At 33.7% G+C, this 19,911-nt stretch overlaps 1 protein-coding gene and 1 long non-coding RNA gene across 9 annotated transcripts in view; one reads left to right on the top strand and one right to left on the bottom strand.

The window, feature by feature from the left end:
* Positions 1-19,911, top strand: part of LOC145694937 (uncharacterized) — a 391,240-nt gene that overhangs the window by 200,563 nt on the left and 170,766 nt on the right. For all 8 annotated transcript variants that reach the window (XR_014133075.1, XM_081771718.1, XM_081771721.1 and 5 more), the window contains 3 exons: positions 1,356-1,460; positions 11,898-11,946; positions 12,155-12,194. Coding sequence is in view for 7 of the 8 variants with exons in the window: in XM_081771718.1 (XP_081627844.1) it covers positions 1,356-1,460; positions 11,898-11,905 (113 nt within the window). In the remaining variant the exon portion in view is untranslated. The remainder of the gene's footprint in view (positions 1-1,355; positions 1,461-11,897; positions 11,947-12,154; positions 12,195-19,911) is intronic.
* LOC145694939 (uncharacterized) overlaps positions 1-19,911 on the bottom strand; it is a 337,759-nt gene that overhangs the window by 314,118 nt on the left and 3,730 nt on the right. The gene's annotated exons all lie outside the window — the stretch shown is intronic.

The following is a 19,911-nucleotide window of genomic DNA, read 5'->3' as shown; positions in this document are numbered from 1 at the left end:
TCATTAAAAAATACGCAAAAGGAAAGAGTCAATGCAATATAGAAATTCTTTTATGTCTGCGAGTGTAAGTGATGTGTAAGCTGTACTGAAAGAAATGGAAATTTAAAATATTGTTTTAACATCGATCTGATAAAGAAAAAATCACTGTCCATAACTTGAAATAAATATTTTTGTTTTCACAGAATTTCAGTCCAATCAGTTTCTCATTGTTGGGAAGTCCATCTGTAAGTCAATTATAACTTCACATGCTTTGGTGATGTGACCAACAATGAAGAACTTCTTTAAAACTCTCTCTATTGTTAAGTTATAATGTTTTGAAAACTATGCTATTCGTGTATAAAGCTATGCTGTACAATTTCGCATTATATAAAGTTACAGTGTACAATTTCGTATATTTATTGCACGTTGTAAAATTTCGTACTGTAATCTTATTTTGTAAAATCTCGTACTGTAAACGTACGTTGTAAAATCTCGTATTATTGTACATACATTACAATGTTTCATATTGTATAAACGTGTGTTGTAAAACTACATACTATAAAGTTGTAAAATTTAATACTATAAACGTTGTTGTAAAATTACGTACTATAAAATTACGTTGCAAAATTTCATATTACTTTTCATTCTCTGCAGTATTTCGAAAGTTTAAAAAATATGCTCTAAAATTTCTCAGTGAAGGGGCTAAGTGGTATATCTAGATTTTTATAGCTTACAGGAGAGTGATTTAAAACATCTCGTTTAACGTTATATCATGGTATTCATTTCAAGATACTCCATTTTCTTGAAGGTCACTTCTCCGTTAATATTAGATATTCAGCTAGCTCTCTCTCTCTCTCTCTCTCTCTCTCTCTCTCTCTCTCTCTATATATATATATATATATATATATATATATATATATATATATATATATATATATATATATATATATATATATATATATATATATATATAGTGTGTGTGTGTGTGTGTGTATTGTCTGATAGAATACATTAAGTAAAAATTGATGGTGCTCATAGCTCAAATCACGAATTATCAAGTTGCGTCACTTCGTCCTTTCACAGACGAACTCAGCGAGCTGATTTTATATAGACTATTATTGCTGCCAAAAAATATTCCATAAAATTTACAGCTGACAACCATATTTATTACTATAGGAAATATAAACCTTGTCATATAACGTCCCATATTGTAAACTTTATGGTAACCACATAATATAAAGAAATTCATTGGGTTTATGTTAGTTTGAGGTATTTCATATATTAAAAAAAAAAAAAAAAAAACAGGAAATTTAACCAGAAACTCGTTTGTTGAAAATTTCCAACAAAAATATTAACATTTACATACTTTTTTGCAGAGCACCATAGACAACTCTTTAAAAATAAGGAAATGTGGTGTTCACTGTACAATATCAGACAATGCAGTGCTTCTATGAAGATTCAATTTGAGGTCAAATTTCAAGGTAAGAGACGGTAGTATTAATATTTGACTCCCTATTGAACTTTTGTTTTGACCAAACATATATGAGTGGTTAGAGTTTGCCCTTTGCAACCTAGAAGTCTCGTCTTCAAATCACAATATTAGAAATCGTAACACGAACTTTTCCACAATTTTCCCTCAATTCTACCAGACAAGTGAGAGAATGATACTTTTTAACATACAGGCTCAGGAACTTGTGAAAGAAATAAGAAAGAATATGCGTAGCGTCCATATTTTCGAAAACTTGATAGGCCTATATTTTTAGAAAACCCACACAAAAATAATTCAATTCTACCCAAACTATTGGAAGAAGATTTAGTGAAGCTTTTCGGACCAACATTTGATTTTTTTTTTTTTTTTACCACAGGGAGCTACAGCACTATATGAACTTTGACCTTCTCAACTACTTGCTTACATTCATTTCGTTTCTTCAATCCGGTTAGTACATCCGTTTAATCTTCATTCGCTCCAGGTCCTTCTTTCCACCATCAATCCACAATAATTTGGGCTTCCTCTTCTTGTACCCCTATACATTCTTTCATGCATTATTTTTTTTACTTGTTTTTCGACAGTCTGTCATTCATAATTATCTCCACACGACCGAATCACCTTAACTTCTGAGTCTCAATAAATTTTGCTATATCCTGATTCTTCAGTATATCATCTAGTAGTCCTCCATTCATCGCTAGCTATTTTCACGGGTCCATAGATCATATTATGTTTTCTCTTTAAAATATTCAGAACGTATTCTCATTTCGTTTGGTTATGGTCCATCCTTCTACACCACACGTTATTATAGGCCTTATTATTGTTTTATATTCTTACATTTTAATTTTTGTAGACTTACTTATTAGTTTGCTCTTCAGCAGCTGCATATTACAATAATATGTCTTTTTTTCAGCTTGTATCTTTTCTTGTGGTTTGTCACTCATTCTTTTTCAATTATTTAATGTAATGCCTAAACATATAAAGCTACTTCTGGTCTCAAAGGTTTTTGTTTTCTGTCACTTATGTCGTTACATTTTTTCCCTTTTTCTTTGTTGATATTATCATAAATTTAGTTTTTCTTGTATTTTTTCTTCATAATTCCATTTTATTCTGTCTCTTGTTCCAAACTGGATACACACCTGTTTTAGTTCCCTTTCAGTTAATCATTCAATACTACAAATACTTAAATACTATAAACATTTCATGCAACAAATATATTTAAAAAAAAAAATAAAAATGATTCCAAAATTTTTCATTCCAGACTATTTTTTTTAGCATGAATATAATAACGATATTGACGAACAAATATTAAGTAAATCGCATTATTCTTGCGGTGTCAGTATTAAACGGATTAGAACCGGTAGCATCATTTTGGTTTTAGCCAAGGGAGGGGGAGGAATCAGATTGTCTATTGACATAAGAGTTTCACTTTTTTATTAGTATATTACCGCGCAACTTATTCGAAAGTATGTGTGTCTCAAACTCAGGGGAAAATTGCCTCGTCCCCTTCCCAAATGTTGCACCTGCTTGGAACAAGAAGAATGATAATTTTCATTCTATAAGCCTGCTTCTGGATAAGTATCAGACATCAATATCACAAAGTGGACGTAGAGATAAAGGTGGTATTGATATGTTTGCTTATTGATCACTCTTATTGGACACATTCGTAGTTGCTACGCGCTTCTGGGATTTAATTATTTTAAAAAGACAACAGTAGCTTAATGGATCCCGGTTTCGATTTCCGGTGGAAGAACTTAGTTGGAATTTTAAGTTGGATTACATTGAGTTAGAGTTTAGCATCTCGTTCGGGAGAGAGGTTCTATGAGACGTGGACTTACAGTTTAATGTGGTATCCGAACCACATGAGCTCCCACCGGAAATCGAACCTGTGTCTCCCACTCCAAAAGCACTCGTACTATCCACATAGCAACGAGAGAGCTCGAAATTTTAACAATCCTCAATATTTCAGTATTCGTGTCAATGTCATGTTAAGTAGAAAATGGAAAAAAGAGTAAAAATCAGGAAAATTAGGAAAACGTTAGTGGAAAATGTGCGATTAATCAGTTAACTTTCCTAAATTTTAAAATGCGATAGAGCGCTCTCTGTGGTGGGTGGGGTCCCTGGTTCAATCCCAGCTCATCAAGTGAACTTGGTGGTTAAAATTTACATTGTGCGTGGGTTTTCTCTGAATTCTTCCGTTTCCCTCTACTTAGTTCATTTTCAGCATTATCGTCTCCTTTAGCCTCAGATCATAACCGACGGACGCTAACGCGAGAATAAAAAAATATTTAAAATAAAAAGTTTAAATATCAAATTTCATTTATCTAACTAACTAACTAACTAACTCTATGGCCTATGGAACCTGGAGGTTCAATGCCGCGTTCACAAAAGCTCTCCACTGACTTCTATTCTTAGCTAATTGGATCCAGTTTCTACTTTGTATTCCTATCTCTGCGAGATCCATCTTAATATTATCCTCCCATCTGCGCCTAGGTCTTCCTAATGGTCGTTTTCCTATGGGTTTCATTTATCTAATCTTAAGGGAACCTAAGATATGGATATCATACAATAAATGCCACCCCATTTCCCTCATTTCCACCTCGAATTAAAAAAGAAATAAGTCCTTCCTTAGTGTCACCTGGCATCACAAATCGTATGTACTGTCCAAATTTCAAGTTTCTAGCTTAAGCAGTGAGGCGTAGACGTTGATCAATCAGTCAATGTCAGGATCAGGACTCTTTTGTGTATAAAGTTATCCATGAACATAGTGTCGTATATATGCAATCCTGCATAGTTCAAGTGTGATGGTGGTTGCCTAGGGCGTAGGGAAAGTACAGACTTCTTATTGTCCTCGACAATATGTAACATAACATTATATACGAGAACTGGATACAAAAGTTGAATATATTTTTATAGCACGCGTACTCCTGGAAACTTATTTTAGGGAGCTTTTTTGTGTGTGGTGTATTGAACAAAAACAAAACAAAAAAAGTTTTGCTGCTTTTAGTATCTTTGCTTCTTCCGACTAATACTTATTACACCTCGATGATATGATATACTCTAACGAGTATTTCTGCCAAATGCTAAAACACCTTACCTTTCTCTTTCAAAGCTTCATGATGAGAATTTATTAAGAATACGATACTCTGCTTTCCACTGCCTTTTAATTGTTTTCTTTCTTTTTTTTTTTACTTCAATAGCTCAGTTTTTACAGAGACTTTGATTGATTAATTTATTCATTTGTGTATACATCCCTTGGCCATCAGCCAGATTATACAGGACAAGACTTAAAAGTTTAAAGTAGAATCGAACCCGGAAGTGTAGTGCAATCTGTGCTGTCCCATCGGAATCGAACAAAGAACCTTGTACACCAGAAGCACAACAAGAGTGAGGAAGTCTGCAGACTGTCCGGTAGTGAAATATTAATATAATGGATTATGGTGGGCCGTAAATCTAAGGGAATTTGCTTTATATGCTTCAAAAGCTAGAATTTAAAATAATTATAAAACTAATAAATTATATTATGTAGGATGTAGACAGCTATAATTTTTAAAAGCTGAGTTAAATGTATATATAAATCGAGATGCAGGATGTAATAGCTGCTAACTAAAGCAAAATAACACAAAACATCAGAAATGATTGATTAGGAGTTGGGTGGAAGCTAACAAAAGATGATAGATGCAATACACTAATAACTAAGGACTAAGGCGAGCAATTAGCTCAATTAAATTTAATTTAAGATTTTGTATTTTATATCCTTATGATTTGATTCCTCAACCTTAAAATACTGTAGGGCAACAACATTACTTTTATGACATCATGACGAGAGAATCTCATCTCTTGTATTGTAAGCAATCCTAAGAAATTACACATTTTGCTAAATTATACACTCAAAGCTTCTACTCAGCTAGATTACATAAGTTTGAGGTATTAGGATATGTCGTCACCAGTGGCGTATTTAAGGGGGCTTCTGGGCTTAAGTTCCCCCCGAAATTTTTATGCTATTTTAAAGTAAATGAAATATCTTGCAGAATTTTCACATTTTTAGGAGTAAAGTTAGCAAAGCGCCCCTTCCGAAACAAAATTGTAAATACGCAACTGGTCGTATTCACTCATGTATTCAAAATATTTTGAATATTGTTGTAGCAATCCTAAAACTAGAACTAAAATTATCTTTACCGTAACAAGCAGTTATTATTAATTTACGAGTTGTACTGGTTGCATATTTTTCTCTTCTTATACTTGACCTCAAGAGTGTATCTATCTCGTCTTCCCTCTTGTTCTGGCTGCAGCTCTAAACAGGAAAAGCTTTCGGCAGATCAGCGTAAGCCGATGGTTTCTGCATGAGTGAAGGGCTCTGTTGAATATTTAACAAAACAACATCTCTATATAAAGTGTTTGCAAGCATTATATCGTCGTGCTTTGTCTTAGAAAGGTCCATGAATGTTGCAAGTAATTAGACCAAAGAAGAAGCCTGTTCTTGCATGACGATATGTGGTTGACCTACCAAAACAATGTACCTTCGCTAGCGGAAGAGGTCAATTGAAGGGGTTTATATACGGGAAAACGCTTCGTATCCTTTGTTTCCCTCTATATGATGCACTAAAAACCTTGTACACGGGTTTCTGCGGATACGCCCTGACCTTTCCTCAAGCTGTAAAAGGGCTAACGGTGTAGAGGACGAGAGAGGTTTTCACACACACCCCTCCCCCTCCGTTGGTATGTTAGACTTCATGAGGTCTTGTAACCACTCGACTCTTCAAAACACAATAGGGAAGTAATTTTGTGGTCTGCGTTCGTGTGACAGACTAAGAACCTCAATTGTGTTTGCTTATAATATGATGATACTTTGAAGTAGAGCACCTAATTGCCGCGGAATCCTGTCTTCTATATCTTTTGTCATCTAATACATCTTAAATGTTTAGAATGATATCTACTTCACCCGACCACAGAAGTTTTTTTTTTTTTTAATTTTAAAAATTTGTGTAAAGGAGTGCCAATCTCAAAATAGAAGGTAACATTGTTTTCTTATCTTACTCATGTACGATATTTTTCAGGTAGCTGTAATATTTGCAATAATTCAGTCTAATTCAACAGATGAATTCAGAAACTTTCTCCAATGATAATCCAAACAAGGGTTGCCAGATCTTATGTTTTACTGGCACTCTTTTCCAAGTAAAACGGGTTCTTTCGTTATTTTAATAAATAAAAGGAATACACTGAGAAAATAAAGCGCATGTGGTGTACGTAAAAACACGTTAGATGTGTAAATCCTGTAGCTCTTGGACTTAACGTACAGCAAACATATAACTTAAAAAGTATATTATATACGTACTTTCCGTGTTAGGGTTCTGAATAAACGTACTTTCTGTACGAACGAAAGAACTGTATATAGGTTGTCAGGATCTCACATACAGATTGACGTATGTAACATATAGCTGGCGTATGTAACATACGTATACATATGTAATGTACGGAAGACTGATAGATGTCAGACATCCTGCAACGGCATAATGTAACATCCAATGGCAGTGCGAATGCAGCATATGGATAATGTATGCTCCGTGCAGATTTCTGTAGTAAACATAATGATTCCGTATATTTGTATAATATACCGCTTTCCGGATAACGGATTTTTCTCAGTGTGATACTCCTGAACATTTTAAAAATGTTTTTATATATTAGTGTGACTTTTTTTTTTTAAAAAAAATAGAGGAATTGTTCTCTCACACAATGTTCATTACGCAACCCAACGAAGTAACTTAGTATTCAGACAGATAATGCAATAGATTTCTTTTTATGTCCTATGTAACCGATACCCCAAATTTATTTTTAAGAAAATTGATATTTGGCAACTTAGCCTTTGTCTGTCAACGCAGTCTCGATCATATCACGGCTTCTATCGATAGTGATATACTGATATCAGGAACATAGGCCACTGTGAACTAATAAAAGCGAACTTAAAATGGTTTTGAATTCCGATATGTCGGGCAAAGTTTTTTTTTGAATGTATAGAAAAAAGACGAACTGTTAAGAGGTGCAATGTTTTCATTAAAATATAACAAAAAAAGGCAACAAAAATTCGTTGTATTATACTTTGTTTGTTGGACTTGAGTTTAGCGTCCCTTTCAGCAACGAGGCTATAGAGATGTAAACCTACAGATTAACATGTGATATGAACCATACGAGCTCCCACTGGGAATTGTAATAAACTGTTTTTGTTTTATGTGTTCCAAATTAATTTTAATAAAAATACTTCACTTTCATCCTATTTTAAATTATTCTACGTTACTATGTAAAATCATTGTATGTTTGTTATATGTGAATTCTGAATATCACGAAGAGGGAACCAAAAATAATGGAAATTTCTTGAGAAAAAGCATAAGCTTTATTGTATTTTTTTAAATACAACTTTGTTTCAAATACAACTTTAATCGCCCTCAAAGTACTCTCCATTAGTACTAATGCACTTCTCCAAACGTTCATTCGATTGTTGGAACTACCTTGTAAATTCGGCTTCTTTGATGCCTGTTGTTGTTTACTTTCTGGATTCGTACCCATAGCACCATGACTCGTCCCCTGTGATTATTTTGTTGGAAAACTCTAGATCGTCTGTAATTGCGCCCATCATTGCACGACAGGCATTTACGTGATGATCCTTTTGCTCTTCGATAGGAAGTCTGGGCTGCAAACTTTGCAGCCAATCATCGCATTCCCAAATCATCGTGCAAGATGGGCTGAGTAGAGCTCCAGGATAACCTCTCGAGTTGGTCAATTGTTCTACTTCGATCTTCTCTGATAAGATTACGGATTTTGGCAATGTTGTCCTAGGTTCGAGCACTTGAAGAACAACCCGAACGGGGTTGATCTTCAATGAACATTCCATTCCTTTCAAACCGAGTAAACCATTCGCACACTTATATTTTACTGAAGCTTTGTAAGCTTGTTGCATCTTCACAAAAGTTGCTGTTGCGTTCTTAAAAAAAAAAAAAAAAATAAATAAATAAATAAATAAATAAATAAAATAAAAAAAAAATATCAACGTCGTAATTTGTAAGAATCTGCCATTTCTTCGTATCACGAGTGCACTACAGACACACAAAGTCGTTGCCAGTTGATACCACTTAGCATACTGACTTAGGAAAAGTCCTCCAATACCACTCTAGCGGCGCAACCTCGTACTACAAGTACACGATGCGCAGGAGTACGATTCCGTTTTTTGGGGGGGGGGGAGTCACCCTCGTATCTTGCGTTTCCCCCTTAAAAATCATAAAATCTTCATTTTTTCTGTGTCTTAATCCGAACACTTTATTTAGAAATATATTATTTATAAAAAATGCTGCCATCTATTAGTGATTGGCGCTCGTCTTAACGCTGTTGAATGTCTGCGCATCTCTCCATTTTTTCATTCCATTTATTTAAAATTTAAATAAATATCTATATATATAAAAGAGAACGCACAAATCCTTTGTTACCTCATCACGCTAATACGGCTGAACCAATTTCTTTTATTTTTGGGGGGTTATTAGGATTTGGACCCTAGATGGTTTTTATCATATCACTTTAATTTTTAATTACCAGTGTCTTGAGATAATTGACCATTCAAGTGTCCATAACGTACAAATCCTTTGTTAGTTCATCATAGGTAAAAATAAACGTATTTATATGCAACCCGCATGACCGTGTAACTCGGCGGGTTAACATAAATGACAGGCGATATAATGTTAACATTTACTGCAATATACTATGGTTTTTATCATATCACTTGAAAGCGAAAACTTCCGGGGTGACCGCAGCGAAGCGGGGCGGGTTAACATAAATGACAGGCGATATAATGTTAACATTTACTGCAATCTTCTATGGTTTTTATCATATCACTTGAAAGCGAAAAAGTAAAAATTATCTAAGTAACAAAGTTTATTGCGTTCCGGGGTGACCGCAGCGAAGCGGGGTGAACGCTGCTAGTTATTTAATAGAAAATTATTTTTATGCTTTCTTTTGAGATGAGCTGGAATTTTAATGATTTCATTTTACTGATTTCTTTTTCACATCTGATATTTATATTTTGGTTGGTTCCAGTATGGAGTTCCTTCCTTCAGAATCGAGGACTTACAGAGTTGAAAATGGATTCCGAACCACTGTAACACGTTCAAATATCATGGTTCTGCAACTGGGAATCGAACCCTAGACCCCGTAAATCTATTAACAAATGTTTCTTCATTCGTGAAAATTAAATTTTGTTATATAAAAAATGTTAATATAATTGCATTTTATTTTTAAGTAATGTTAACATTTATATACAGCGAACTCTAGATTATCCACGGATGGACTATCCGCTTTGCGGATTATCTGCGGTCTTCCTTTCCTGTTTTTCTTAGTAATCAATCAAACAAGCAAATTCGTAAGGACAGAAAACTAATGTGTATTAAGTCATAATTGTATGTGTTAATTTTTTTTTTAAAAAGTTCAAAAGCATGTTCGTATTGATTTGTGTCCTTTCTTCGGTCATTTTGCGGATTATCAGCCGTTGCCGCGCCAGTCAATTTCGCTGCTAGTCGAGAGTTTACTGTATAATGCAAATTAATTTAGAAAAAGCTAGATACACTTACTTGGACTTGGAGAGAAGAAATCAGTAAAATTATATGACTAATATTTCGGTTAAGGAGATATTCTGGCAAACGCATGTAGAAAATTCTAATTCTTTGACTCTAAATAAAGATCTTAATTGACCAATAGAAAAATCAACATTTATTTCATTTTATTAATTTCAACTGCAAGATTGCAAAGCTTTTTGAAAGAGATATGGTTAGTCAGTTTTTTAATTATTATTATTATTATTATTTTGAAAACTGTGACTTCAGTTACGTAGAAAAGATAAGAAGTAAGAAGTAGTAGGTGATGCGAGTCTGAGGTGGTTAATATTGAGTGAGTTTAAGTGAGTTTAATCATATAGAGTGAGAGTGAAGGATATCGCACAGCCACAAGGAAGCTCTTAAAATATGAATATCAGGTAAATGCATATCACATGGTAGCCATATCTATTTTTTTTTTTTTTTGTAAATCCATCTTTAAATATTCGATTTGATAACGTTTATTGCTGTTGTTGGGTGGAATTACTAGAAAACTGCTGTAATAATTAACTTACATGACAGAACAATTACAACATAATGTGGAAAAAAATACAAAAAACTGCTTATTATTAATTTTATTGGTGAAAACTGCTACAAATAAATTATTTTTAATCATATGGAGTAGGTAGATACGAGAAACAACAATTAGGAACTGTTTGAAAACCATTTATAGTAGGTTCTTTCTTTCTTTTTTTTTTTGGGGGGGGGGTACTGTGCAGTTTGAAATATCTTTCCAACGTAGAAGACCTCCACAATTTCCATGCTAAATATAAGGGGAAAATACTTTTATTTTAGGTGCAAGCCACAAGTTTTGTACACAGCTCACATGTACGTAAGATCCAAGCTAGATTCGAGCTCTATCTTGTTGCTATAATAAATTACTGCCGGCTCTATTATTGCTTAGAATTGAAAATGTTAACAACAAAATAATGTTAGTAGTGCATTAATAAAATCAACACTTAGATTTTCATGGTAAATCTTGGGCAGATCTAAAGACAAAAGTATGAATAATAAATAATGAAAATAAACATGTAATTTTCGCTTAAGTTTCGTATGTGTGTGTGTTGTGCCGTCGAGGTTATCAAGGACGAGACCTGAGCTCAGAACCACGACCAAGGAGTGCAGTTGGAGAGTGCACAACCTTCACAGTATAGGCCGTTTCCCACCACTATCTCGCCTCCAAGCAAACTGGGATGCATGTACACACCTTTGCCCTCGGCCATGTAGTTATTGGTCAAATAAATGTTAATATTTTTATTAATACAATATCAAATTTTAACTCTAATTATATTAATAAAAATAATAAATATATTTCATGATAATAAATTGATCGCTAACATTATATAAACTTTAGATTTCTTTCTGTTTTAGAACAGAATTACGCAACATAGTTGTCTTGTCTGAATGTTTTTATTCTAGTTTACTTAACACAGCTAATAAGTCCATTGAGCTAGTAGATGAGCTTATCCCTAATTTTTGAATACATTACTACGTTTGCCCTTTCCTTTGCTCTTCAATCCATTTTTCAGAGATCTCCATACGTTGGAGTAGAATTTGTAGGAAACAATTACAACATAACTTCATCTACCGGATTGCACCGTCATAAGATAAGTAGCAAACAACTGTATTTGTGTAATTTGCTAGTCCAGGTAGCTCGTATGAATAATACAGACAGCGTTGAGTATCACGTGGTAGCTAAGTTAGGTAGCATCTAAGTTAGTGTGTTAGGTGAAGCATAGAGTACTTAGATTAGGTTATAATTTTAGTGTTTTGTTTACTAATCCTTTGCTTCCTTCTTTCAGGTGACTGATCGAGGGTTAACACATCAACAACGTTGTTAGTCGAAATCAGGTAAGTATCCTAAATTCTTACCCGCTACAATTTTTACCGCTTTAGTATATATATTACCTTTAATTCATTATTATTCACTTATAAATAAATACAACGCATGCAATAGAATTATCATATTTTAATTTACACATAAACGACTTTTTCGTTTGATTGCGAGCTTTGTACCTTTTTTTCATTATCTATTTTACACCATTTTCCCCTGTTCTAGATACCACTGGTTGACGCGCGAGTGAAAGAAGATGGCTCAGGTAAGTATTAGGCTATTCCATTATGTTACTTAGTTAGTAATGCTGGTGCTTATAATAGCAAAGACAGTTTTACATTAGTTCCAAATGGTTACCAACTATGAGCTTTCGAGAAGAGCATACACGTGTGTATCATACAGAAGATGCAAAAAGGGAATAATGAACTTTACTCATTATGCTGACTACCAAAGATGCAAATCTGGAGTAACAGTCATATAGGTTAACTATGCAGTTAAAGAGCACTGTCTTGATACTCATATGCAAGAATGTTAATGGTGTATTTGGAGCATCATACTGTTCTGCACAGTTTGAATTTTCCACTTAAGTGTAGATTTTGACGGACCAAATAATTATATCTCGTACATGATGTGAATTTGGTTAATGGCTTTTAGTGGCAAATAATTCCCCCAGAACCGGTCGATTTTCTTACTGGGCAATCATTTTCATTTTTGATAAGCCACAAAATATAACAGAATAATGTACAAGCTTATAATTATGTACAGTTACCCGACAATGTTTCAGATCTTCTTGATCTATAATTTCAGCCTATTAAACTACTTTATATGAGAGTAACTTCGAATTGGAGGAATTATGAAAAATTCTGGCTATAACCCTTAATATTTAATATCAAGTATCTACACACACAGACACACACACACACACACAGAGAGAGAGAGAGAGAGAGAGAGAGAGGGAGAGAAACATATGTGACGTACGTAAAAACTAAAATTTGTAGTTTTTGGACTTGACGTACAACTATAGGTAACAATATCCTGCAGATCAAATGTATAACTGAAAACGAATATTTTATAATATTTTCCGTATAAGTGTTACACCTATACGCAGTGGTCGAAGTGAGACGGTATGCTGTGGTATGCCATACCGCTTCTGGTTTTCCAGTAATAAGGACATACCGTCTCTGGTTTTTCAGTGATCAAGACAATATTTAAATAGCTGGTATGTTGAGTCAAAATCATAATAAAACATACCGCCTCTGCTTTCTTTTTCCACTTCGAACACTGCTTATACGTACCCCGTATGAAACAGATATATATATATATATATATATATATATATATATATATATATATATATATATATATATATATAGGCGGTCAGAATTTCACATAAAGATGGACGTATATTATACATATAGAGATGGTATATGTAACATACGTATACTTGTGGAATATACGGAAGATTGTTAGATGTCAGACATCTGCAACGGCATGATGTAAGATCTAAGTGGGTGAAAAGACAGTACGTATGAACTATATGGATAACGTATGCTACGTACAGATTTCTGTTGTAAACTTATGGATTCCGTATATTTGTACAATATACCACTGTCCGGATAACAGATATTTCTCAGTGTATTTTTGTATTATTTCATATTTCTTTTCTTTCAATTCAGTTACAAAAATTTAAAATTTTCTGTCGAGTTTTATTCTTGAGCCACACGTATTATCCTATGGGATTTTATCTGCAGATAGAATATGGGTGAAACTGAATGATTTATTTGCGCGTACGACAAACAATATTAAACAACATAACATCTTTTACACAAACACGAAGCTGAAAAATAATAATCAAATAAAACTATAATTAACCTGTAGTGACGCTGTAGCGGGACACTAAAACATAACATTAATACAGTTAAAGGGAAACTGTTTTAAAATATTTCGGAAGAAAATAAGGTTTCTAACTAGGTGGCGGGTATACCTAATGAACAATTAAGAAATTACTGTTATGTCATTAAGTTATTATTATATTTGTGAATATCATAAAATTATTTGGAAATGTCAAGTGCAATTTGAGGAAAAGAAACCGTTCCTTGAATACTGAAAGAAAAGCGTAAATAATATTTCTGTTTGTAAGAATTCCCAGGTAAATTTAAGTACAATAAAGAATTTATAAACATTTGTAACTTTATTTTGTGTTAGTATGTAATTTTTTAATTCTAACGAGTCGCCGAAAGAAACATATACGTAGGTATAATAGTCAAAGTTGAATGTTAGTAGAATATATTCACTATGTTTTTCTGTGTGAAACGTATCAAAATGTGACACGTTTCTGTCAGCTTTTTTTCACCTATGGCTGTAAATTTTCATTTTTGTCATGAAGTGAGATGAATCTCCTATTGTTTACAGATGAAAACAAAATTTAACCAAGATGTAGTCTCTTCGGGAAAACTTAAGTTTTTTACCCACTGTGCCTCCAGGTCACAGACAAAATCTCAGTTTCTCAACCCATTACGTTGCTATTTGTGCTACAAAAGATTACAAATTCGAAAGGGTACGAACTACGTATTATTAAATATTAATCCCTATTCATTGGATTTGGCATTGGTATATTTACAAAAATGGCTTCCTCATTTTCCTTCCAAAAGAATGGAAAATCTTATAAAGCAATCTTGTCTGTTCATCCGCTTATCTAAATGACAGGTACCATAGAAAAAAAAAGAAAAAATCTCTCCGCTGGTCTACTTGTTCATGAGTGCTTCTTTGATGCAAGGGGGTCCCAGATTCGATTCCCATTGCAAGAGCATTAAAATTTGAGAGCATTGGAGTTTGAAAATGGTGGTTTGGATTCCAAAATAAACTCTAGGTTGACATCTCATATAGCCTCCGTCCTGAAAAGATTGAAAACGAACACTAAACTTTAACAAAGAGACAGAAGCATGGTGGCTAGTTAGTAGAGCGTTTACCTCTTGTGTGTGGGATCCCTGGTTCGATCCCAGCTCGCGCCAAATGGGCTTTGTTGTGGACAAACACCATGTTCGTGAATTTTCTCTGGATTCTCCCGTTTCTTCCCACTTTTCTTCATTCCAATCACTTCAACCATTTCTCATCATCACTGTCTCCTTCAGTCTAGCCGGCATAATCGTGGGACGTAAAACTTAAAATATTTCATTACGTTTCAAGATTTCAACAAAGAGGCAAACATAGTATAAACGTTAAGAAAACATAGCGTTTTTTATTTTATTTTATTATTATTTTTTTACGGTACTCAGCGTCCCAAGAATGAGTTTCGTAGAACTCTTTCGTAGTTTCACTGTCTGAAATAAAACTCGATAGTGTTTTCAGCCACTAATGAATTGAAATTATACAAATAATTAAAATATATTATATCATAGTTCAAGAGAATATTCCATATACTACTATATTTATATAGTGAAGTGAAACTAGTATAGTTTCCAAAATTTACCATTAGCTATATTACAATAGGAAAAACCTTAGCTATACTGTTATTGTTAACTGCAAATAGGCAGGAAGGGTGTGTCCGCTTGTTTAGGAGTGGAAAACTTCATTTTCGCTTTTCCTTTGTTTTCATTCTGCTTTTCCCCCTTTTCCCTTTCATTCTCTCTCTCTCTCTTTCTGTGTCCTCTGTCAAAAGTTGTTCGCAATTAAACATGGCCACTAATTAATGGCTGACATCTGGAGAGTTTCCTATTCGTTTCGCCATTGGCCAAGCGGGTCCCCAGATGCCAAGCCCTTTTCTCTCTCCCCTTTCTGAACTTCCAAGCGCTTATTATCAGTTAAGAGAGAGTTAAAATTTTGGTCCCTTGTACATGCTGTTTTGTTTTTACCGTTTAAAATACTATACCAACATATAGTACGGAAACAGCACAAAAAACAGTGAATAAGAGGGGCGCGACGCAAAGTACAAGAGAAAAAGCAACACATATAGAATACGAGGGGTGGAAAGATTGTAATTACATATCCTGCTTTCCTTCTTTATGACCTGGGGACTGGACTCAGTATTAAAAAAAATGTACAAGAGTGGAGGACCGGACTATGACAGAAGAACAAATGATACAAAAGATTAAACTCAGCTAGGGAGAGATTTTGGAGTTGACTTCTCATTTATACTTAGATGTATATTAACAAGAAAATCAAGGCATCAAACCAAAAGTAGAAAAATTAATAGAACTTTCTGTTGCCATATACCATCTATTAATTTTCAATGCCTATTATTTACATCATAAGATGATATAAATAAACTTTTTCTTTTTTTTAGTGTGGTTTCACATATTTGGGTTAAAGCTCTGAAGCATCGTAGACAAAAATAAAAACAAATCAGACTTTAAATTGAATTTAATTAATAGGAACTTCAATTTTAATAAGAATTTGTTACATATTTCCTTACATGAAGCAAAAAAAAAAAAAAAAAAAAAAAAAACTTGATTGGTGTTCTACTGCAGACGCTTCACTTTTCGTTTGCATGACGTCACTGTCGAGAAACGAATGACGCAAAAAAAAGCCAGGGATACTTATACATATATAAATATAACCGCAGGATAGCAGAAAGTTCAATTTATCTGTATAATAATAATAATAATAATAATAATAACAATAATAATAATAATTTAACTCTATGGCATATGGAACCCTATAAGGTTCAATACCGTAGTCACAAAATCCCTCCATTGACTTCCGTCATTAGCCAACTGGATCCAATTTCTATTTTGTATTCCTATTATTGAATTATCCATCTTAATGTTGTCCTTGCATCTGTACCTAAGTCTTCCTAATGGTCCTTTTCCGATTGGGTTTCCAGTTAAAGTTTTGAAAGCGTTTCTACTTTCTTCCGTTCTGGCTGTGTAACGTACCCGTACCGACTTCATTCTCCTAGACTTAATGATCATAACATAACAGTGGTAAACGGTATAAATTATGCAGGTCCTGGCCATGAAGCTTCTTCCATTTGCATCCCTCTTCGGCCTGAATATTCGCCTTAGGATTTTATTTTCGAATATTTTCTATCTGCATTCTACTCTCAAAGTAAGCGACCATGTTTCGCAACCATGTTGCATCAGAGGCATAATTACGCCTATCGTTTTATATATTTTAAACATCAAATTCTTCGACAGAATTCATGAAGACAAAAGATTTTTAGACTGAGCAATAACACGAATTCCCTGTTTTCAATCGACATATAATTTCTTCGTGGATATAGTGTCGATCTGTTAATATTGATCCTAGATATTTGAAAGGGTCCACTTTATTGAGGATATATCTATTATTTGATATTTTAACATATTCATAATTTGCAGCATCATGGTCACGGCGTATTTTAATGTATTTAGTTTTCTCTGTATTTGCTTCTAAATCCATGTTCCTGTAGCGTTTTGTAAAACTCCTGTATTTCTTTCTATTAACCTCATATCATCTATCAGACTGATATCGTCAGCGTAAACCATAAACTGGAGAGTGTCATTCAGCTCTAAGGCCTGGAAACTATCTTTAATTCTCTTTAAGGTATTTACAAAAGATTATAATACAGAATCAGTGTTACACTGTAAACAATTACGGTTACATTTGCTGACCGATTACTTTCAATTCTGGCTGCCAACTGGTTACTCTAAAATCTACGGTATTATTGTAAAATTTATGGTTATAGGCCATAAAAAGGCCGTATTTATACTCTATTACCATAACTTTAACACTAATACTGTAAATTTTAGGGTAATAGTTTGACAACCACAATTGACGGTTATCGTTCAGTAAATGTGACCGTAATTGTTTATAGTGTACTTGAAAGTTTAATTTATAGACTGTAGATAGTGTTTTATATGATAATTATATGCGGTAACAGAAAATATCTCTGTATATATGCTAATCAATAGCGGAGGTAAGGAGAGACATTTCCCCATGGATTTTCGAAGCTGTTCAGTTCTTGGAAGTACATGTTAAAACATAGTAATTTGTTTAGTCATGTATTATAGTTTCTAATATATTTATTGTAAATAATATAGTACTATAGGTTATTTACTATAGTTAATAAGGATATGTACGTAAATAACTGTTAGTTTTTATGATACAGTGAGCACTCGTGCATCGAAATGTGTCGATTTTAGGAACCTCCCCTGCTTGGAAAACATCAACTGGCATCCCTGCCTGCATATGCAACATTATATACTGTTTGTATATCTTCGTTGTATGTATTATGCATTAGGGGCAGAAATGACTCACAGGGAGAATAAATTTATGAAAAAATATTTGAACTTCTTCTCCCCTTAGAATACACATTTCAAAGAAAGTGTAATGAGACAGTCCCATAAGGTAATCTAGTTTTGGCATAACCCATCGGTCCAGTTAGGATAAGCTCCTTAGTCAAAGTGAATGATAAAAACTTAGCTTGAAATGTTTACCATATTCCAAAATTAATTTTAAAGGAGTCAACCGTTTTCAACCGTGTTCCGATCTGAAACAACATATAATGTGGATTTTAATGAAGAATATATATATATAAATTCTCCTCCTTCCAACCTTAAAACTGAAATTTTGTTAACGCTCGGACATGTTTCTGCTTATTTTTTTAATGAGGAGTTTGTTTGCCAAGTTTCATGTTCGTAGCTTCAAAGACTTGTGAGATATTCTATTTTTTGCATTAATTTTGAGCCCTTATACATACCTTCTTTAGGATTTGTCCACAAATCAAAGTGTCAAAGTGACATGACGATAAACCTAGAAATCTAGCTTGAGATGTGCACTATGTTTGAAAATTTATTTCAGACAGTTCAGCTGTTCTATTGTAATTCGACCACCTACAAGATCAGTTTGATTTTTATATATTACGTTCATTATAAGTATCTTTAGAATTCTAGTGTATGTTATCCATGTAGAATGAAGTTATTTCAATGATCTCGATGTATAACTGCTCTGTCACTCATATCTTTATTTCAATCTGTTCTGCACGATATACAGGGTGTCCCAGGAGGAAGGGGCAATATTTTGGGAAATGGTAGTATGAGTGATTCTAAGTAAAAAAGTCCATATGAACGTAAGTCCTAATCTCAACGGTTTGAGAGCTACAGGTTGTGAACCATTTTTTACTTTATATTGCGTATTGCTCACCCTGTAGTTATTCTACAGAGGTGTCACATAGCGGATTTGAAAGGTAATGGAATGACCTTTCCAACGATATGCAATATGTGGCAGTGGTATCTTTGGAAGAGAAGTTATTGAAGTTATTGAGGGATATTTGGAATCAGTGTTGCCATCCAATTTCTTTAAATAACCTTAACTTTCTTAAATTTCCATCAGTAGCTACCCTTCCAAAGATAACACTGCCACATGCTGCATACCGCTGGAAAGGTCACTCCATCACCTTTCAAATCCCCATGTCTCGCCTCTGTAGAATAAATACAGGGCGATCAATAACCAACATGAATTCAAAAACGGTTCACAACCTGTAGCTCTTAAACCCATGTTCATATGAACTTTTTTCCTTATAATCACTCATACTACCACTTCCCAAAATATTGCCCCTTCCTCCTGGGACACCCTGTATTTGTAGACTGTAATGATGGGTTTCGGGCTTTTTTTAAAAAACATTTTAACAAAATCCAGTAAGTTAAATTAAATTATTGAATTTCATAATTTTTTGCAGTTTGTTGTTGGAAATATACGTAGAAGTTCGATAACATCAATTTTTGACGAAAAAAATGTCTGAAACAGTGATGATTTCAGAGTTCCTCTGGGGGTAATTTCCATACACTTTGTAAAAAATACTGGAAATCTACATTGAAGATGATAGGAGATGTCGTAGCTCCGGGTTATTTCTTGGGGCCACCCCTGAAACAATCACTCATCAAAAATGAGACATATGCCGATTGAGCTGAACAAAATTTATATATATATATATATATATATATATGTGTGTGTGTGTGTGTGTGTGTGTCTAAAAAATGCCGTACAAGAACCATGCCATATAT

Source organism: Thermobia domestica, chromosome 9, assembly GCF_964235325.1.
Source record: "Thermobia domestica chromosome 9, izTheDome1.hap1.1, whole genome shotgun sequence".
NCBI lineage: Eukaryota > Metazoa > Arthropoda > Insecta > Zygentoma > Lepismatidae > Thermobia > Thermobia domestica.
The sequence above is the reverse complement of the archived record's forward strand: the minus strand, read 5'-3'. Positions and strand labels throughout refer to the sequence as shown.